The following is a 6,000-nucleotide window of genomic DNA, read 5'->3' on the forward strand; positions in this document are numbered from 1 at the left end:
ATCCTATACCCAACAACCCCTTTACCATAGAAACACCCAAAACCAACAAAACACAAACATTCCCCATGTCACACCCTGACCTAACTAAAATAATAAAGAAAACAAAGAATACTAAGGCCAGGGTGTGAGATCGTCTCCATCACATTTTATTCATACTAGAGCTAATCCTCCTTCACATGTCTTATTCCACTCCAGTTTTCGATAAAAATCCAAACCAAACACAAACATGATGGGTGATATCTTCAATCTGAGTTTGAATAACACATCTACTATTCAATCTTTGTGACAAGCTGTCTTAGTATTTCCTTTTCTTGTCCTGCTCACTACAGAACAAAAGGTTTTAGGGTTCTGTACTGTTTTTGTACAATATATTGTGAGGGGGTGAATGTTGAATTTTTGTTTTGGTAGCCTATCATTATGTATTGCATTAAGTGCATACAAGCATTATATAGTCAATGCAGTGCTCCTGAACATTTGTGGTGAGCAATGGATTTTTTTCATTTTTGTTTCAGAGTTTATAAATCATGTCCTGTATTAAGTGCATACAAGCCTGCTAGTGTGCAGCTGTTCATCATCAGCCTGTGGGTCTGGTGCTGCTGCCTCTGCTTGCTGTGTCTGCAATGTAACTGACTCCTCCATTTAGATGATACTTGGAGCCTTCTGCAGATTTGTCACTGACTGATGTTGATGATTGATTATAGAAGTGGCATGTCTGGTGAGGATTGCTGGTGCATTACTGAGATGTCACAGTATGAATGAGTTATCCATCACTTTTGCTTTGTAAACAAATAACCCACAGTGATTCGATGCATTATGTAAAAGTATTCATAATGCAGTAATGGCACTTTACACTGTACAAATGTAACTGTTAGTACACATCATATTTAGGTGCATCGAATGACAGCTGATACTATTTTAAATGATTAGAAAACACATTTGAACACATCCCCCTTTCAAAATCAATGAATAATGTTGCAGCTACAGTTGCAACAAGAAGCGCCAGTCTACTGGGTAGAATGGTTTGACGTTGGGATGACGACTTGAGCTGGCTAAGACGCAACGGAGCACACATCTCTAAAGGATGGAGTGCTGCTGAATCACAAGAAGCTCACAGCTCTTTCTCGGAGGATTTAGTAGGCTATTGCAGAAAGGAAGGGGAAGTATACCTTGGTCTTACTTGCAGCGGTAGTGCATTCAGGATGCGGGTTGCACTTTTAGTCGCTGCTGATTCCATTATCTGGTATTGACAAGAGAGAGGCAACACATTGGTAATTCTCCGCTGGAGTTAACTTAGGAGCGGGAGAAGTAAAGATGGCAGGCGCTAAACTCACACCGTCTCCCTCGGAGATAGACCCAGACGTCAAGACCGAGGCCACGAAATCCTCAGAGGAACCGACTTGGGTCAACCCGTCGATGCCGATACGGACGATGGGTTCTTTTGGGAGTGATGCTGGGCAAAGGTACCCCAGATAGACCCGCATGAAGCCGCTGCATGTTTCAGACTCAGAGTACCAGTTCGATATCAAACCTGCAGCATCTTCACAAACCGATGTGGTGTCGCGAGCGCGCGGCGGTAAAGCGCAGTTTAATTATCCCATATAACGTTATAGATCATTATCTTTAGGCAAATAATATACATTTATCATTAGGCTACGTTTATATCGAAAAATAGATTCAATAATCGACTATAAGGAAAATATTTGAATGACATAACCGTGGCGCGCCGGGAGGTAGCTGTCTCTGTTCTCATGCTGGTAATATTGACACAGGATATGCTCGGTTTATGAAGCTGATTTATGACAGATTGTCAACACCGACAGCACACAATGGCACTGTTACAGTAGCTCAAATTGGCTCAGTGTTTGACTAAACCATCCTCTTCCTGTCAGTCATATTTTTCTCAGCATCCTATTTAGGTTTTTCTGAGGTTTTCTTTATGTCTGCAGTACATTCTGTGCAAAGCTTATGTAATTCTGAAGATGCTGCAACTCTAACAATGCAATTGTACATGTCTGAAGCAATATCATATATCATGGTAAATGCAGATGTATCGAGGATACAATCGCTGTGTTGGTTGCCACAGGTGAACTTGACACTTTGTATGAATATTTTGCTCATTCCAGTGAGTTAATATGTTGTTATCAACATGATAGACTAGCTGCTTTGCAATGCAAACCGCAGGTGATTGTGTATGTAGCCTACATGTCTGTCAGAGCAAATCAGAAATGGCCCTGGAGTAGATTACCTGGGTGCTGTTTCATTAAGGGGGAGATGCAGCTCTCTGTGAATGGGACTACATGGTTTCATTAAGGGGGAGATACAGCTCTCTGTGAATGGGACTACATGGTTTCATTAAGGGGGAGATGCAGCTCTCTGTGAATGGGACTACATGGTTTCATTAAGGGGGAGATACAGCTCTCTGTGAATGGGACTACATGGTTTCATTAAGGGGGAGATGCAGCTCTCTGTGAATGGGACTACATGGTTTCATTAAGGGGGAGATGCAGCTCTCTGTGAATGGGACTACATGGTTTATTTAAGGGGGAGATGCAGCTCTCTGTGAATGGGACTACATGGTTTCATTAAGGGGGAGATGCAGCTCTCTGTGAATGGGACTACATGGTTTCATTAAGGGGGAGATGCAGCTCTCTGTGAATGGGACTACATGGTTTCATTAAGGGGGAGATGCAGCTCTCTGTGAATGGGACTACATGGTTTCATTAAGGGGGAGATACAGCTCTCTGTGAATGGGACTACATGGTTTATTTAAGGGGGAGATGCAGCTCTCTGTGAATGGGACTACATGGTTTCATTAAGGGGGAGATGCAGCTCTCTGTGAATGGGACTACATGGTTTCATTAAGGGGGAGATGCAGCTCTCTGTGAATGGGACTACATGGTTTCTTTAAGGGGGAGATGCAGCTCTCTGTGAATGGGACTACATGGTTTCATTAAGGGGGAGATGCAGCTCTCTGTGAATGGGACTACATGGTTTCTTTAAGGGGGAGATGCAGCTCTCTGTGAATGGGACTACATGGTTTCATTAAGGGGGAGATGCAGCTTTCTGTGAATGGGACTACATGGTTTCATTAAGGGGGAGATACAGCTCTCTGTGAATGGGACTACATGGTTTCATTAAGGGGGAGATACAGCTCTCTGTGAATGGGACTACATGGTTTCATTAAGGGGGAGATGCAGCTCTCTGTGAATGGGACTACATGATTTCATTAAGGGGGAGATGCAGCTCTCTGTGAATGGGACTACATGGTTTCATTAAGGGGGAGATGCAGCTCTCTGTGAATGGGACTACATGGTTTCATTAAGGGGGAGATGCAGCTCTCTGTGAATGGGACTACATGGTTTCATTAAGGGGGAGATGCAGCTCTCTGTGAATGGGACTACATGGTTTCATTAAGGGGGAGATGCAGCTCTCTGTGAATGGGACTACATGGTTTCATTAAGGGGGAGATGCAGCTCTCTGTGAATGGGACTACATGGTTTCATTAAGGGGGAGATACAGCTCTCTGTGAATGGGACTACATGGTTTCTTTAAGGGGGAGATGCAGCTCTCTGTGAATGGGACTACATGGTTTCATTAAGGGGGAGATGCAGCTCTCTGTGAATGGGACTACATGGTTTCATTAAGGGGGAGATGCAGCTCTCTGTGAATGGGACTACATGGTTTCTTTAAGGGGGAGATGCAGCTCTCTGTGAATGGGACTACATGGTTTCATTAAGGGGGAGATGCAGCTCTCTGTGAATGGGACTACATGGTTTCATTAAAGGGGAGATACAGCTCTCTGTGAATGGGACTACATGGTTTCTTTAAGGGGGAGATGCAGCTCTCTGTGAATGGGACTACATGGTTTCATTAAGGGGGAGGAGATACATATACTCTACATATGCCTGCCTGAATAGAAGTTGCTCTGGGTGTTAAAATCCCTCTCTTTATCCCAAAACGGTATGCATTTCCACACACTCACCATTCTCACCATTCTCATCTAATTTCTCTTAGCGCTCGACTGCAAAATTGAAGCAATGGCGTTAGTTGGTCAGAAACCTGCAATAATGTTTAGAGTCTGCTACAGTATTTCTGCTGTTTAGCAAAAGCCGGAGGGGCAAAGCCAGGTTGAGGTTGGTGCAGGGTCAATTTTGTTCATTAGAGCGGTTTGCCACAGTTCCATAATGCCTGTGATGTTTAGTTTGATATTGCATCCACATACTGTACATGTACCCATATAGGTCTACTATAAAGACCCATGTCCTAAAGACCAGTGCCATCATGAACTATTCACTCATTGGCATGCCTGTTGATCATTCTCTCTTACCACAAGACTTCTGTGAAAGCTATTTAAATAAGAATGAGGCTATAGTATACTGCTGATATATACTACCTTTGAATGATAGACAGTGTCCACTCCACATACAGTCCTTCTTATGTTAGTTTTTCAAAGGGAGGATCTCACATCAATAATACAGGTAGAACTCGAAAGACACAATGCAGCAGCAACACCATCTGAAAATGCAGCAGTGGCATTTGGGGTTTGAGTGAAGTAGCTAGTATACCATAGAACAACTGTAGCAGTTCACAAAGCCTCTGGAGTACCTCCTTTACTCTCCTCAACCCTCACCTCTCCTCTCCTCACCCCTTTCCTCCCCTCCCCTCTCTTCTCTACTCCTCTCTCATCCCCTCTCCTCCCTCCCCTCTCCTCTCTTCTCTCCTCCTCTCTCATCCCCTCTCCTCCCTCCCCTTCCCCTCTCCTCCCTTCCTCCCCTCCACTCTCTTCTCTCCTCCTCTCTCATCCCCTCCCCTCTCCTCTCTTCACCCCTTTCCTCCCTCCCTTCCCCTCTCACCTCCTCTCCTCCCCTCTTCTCTCTTCAGCCCTACCCTCCCCTGTCCTCTCCTCTCTTCACCCCTCTACGGCCTTCCCCTCCTCTCGTCTCTCCTCTCCTTGCCTCCCCTCAACCCTCTCCTCCCCTCTCTTCTCTCCTTCCCTCTCGCCTCCCCTCACCCCTCCTCCCCTGTCCTGTACTCTCCTCCCCTCTCTCCTCCCCTCCCCTCCCCTCACCTCTCCTCCCCTGTCCTCTCCTCCCCTCTCTCCTCTCCTCCCCTCCCCTCAACCCTCTCCTACCCTCTCCTCTCTCCTCCCCTCCCCACTCCTCCCCTCACTTCTCCTCCCCTGTCCTGTACTCTCCAGTCCACCCTGCCTACTTAGTTTGTATCCCCTGTTGTTGTTAATCCACCTGACAGACTCACAGAGATGCAGAGAGATGTCATGGTGTGTTAGAGATCCAGGGATGTCACTCTAAACGGAGGTGCAAGTGGCACAGACAGACAGACAGACAGACAGACAGACAGACAGACAGACAGACAGACAGACAGACAGACAGACAGACAGACAGACAGACAGAGAGAGAGACAGAGAGAGAGAGACAGAGAGAGAGACAGAGAGAGAGACAGACAGAGAGACAGAGAGACAGAGAGACAGAGAGACAGAGAGACAGAGACAGAGACAGAGACAGAGACAGAGACAGAGACAGAGAAAACTTTGTCAGCCCTAGGCTCTGAGACAAGATAACATTTGGGAAGCTTATAGAGAAGCCCGGTATGTGTGAGCGTTTCACACATAGTCTCCATCACAGCTAGCAGGAACAAGATGGTTGTTTTTAGATGTTGCTGATGATATTGATGGTGTTTATGACTGGGAGCCCATGCAGCTTTACATACTCAGTCACCAAAGCCTCTTGAGCGAGTTTGATGAAGCAAAAAAGACAGAGGAAGTTTGTGCATCTGTATCCCTACAGAACCAATTGAGATGTTACTCAAGTTTGATACATCAGGGATACATTATATAATGATTATGGGAATATGCTATATGTTATGCTTTCAAAACTTGTGCCCCATGCCTGGTAACTAAAAAGACAGATTAAGTTACTCATGTTTAATATGCACCAGGGAAAAATAATGTTCCTAATCATGAAAAAATATATGAAGTGCGTG

The 6,000-nt window shown here is 45.2% G+C and overlaps 1 protein-coding gene across 15 annotated transcripts in view; it reads left to right on the forward strand.

Annotated features, from left to right (window-relative positions):
- The window catches only part of LOC129826683 (potassium channel subfamily T member 1-like), a 152,090-nt gene that overhangs the window by 47,778 nt on the left and 98,312 nt on the right, over nt 1–6,000 (forward strand). For 2 of the 15 annotated variants that reach the window (XM_055887676.1, XM_055887679.1), the window contains exon 1: nt 983–1,460. The exons of 12 other annotated variants lie outside the window; for them this stretch is intronic. In XM_055887676.1, coding sequence (XP_055743651.1) covers nt 1,312–1,460 — 149 coding nt within the window. In that variant the 5' untranslated portion in view covers nt 983–1,311. Of the gene's footprint in view, nt 1–982; nt 1,461–6,000 lie in introns of those variants that run through there. One more of the 15 variants, XM_055887684.1, reaches the window with a different exon arrangement.

The sequence above is a fragment of the Salvelinus fontinalis genome, chromosome 28 (genome assembly GCF_029448725.1).
Source record: "Salvelinus fontinalis isolate EN_2023a chromosome 28, ASM2944872v1, whole genome shotgun sequence".
Taxonomy (NCBI): domain Eukaryota; kingdom Metazoa; phylum Chordata; class Actinopteri; order Salmoniformes; family Salmonidae; genus Salvelinus; species Salvelinus fontinalis.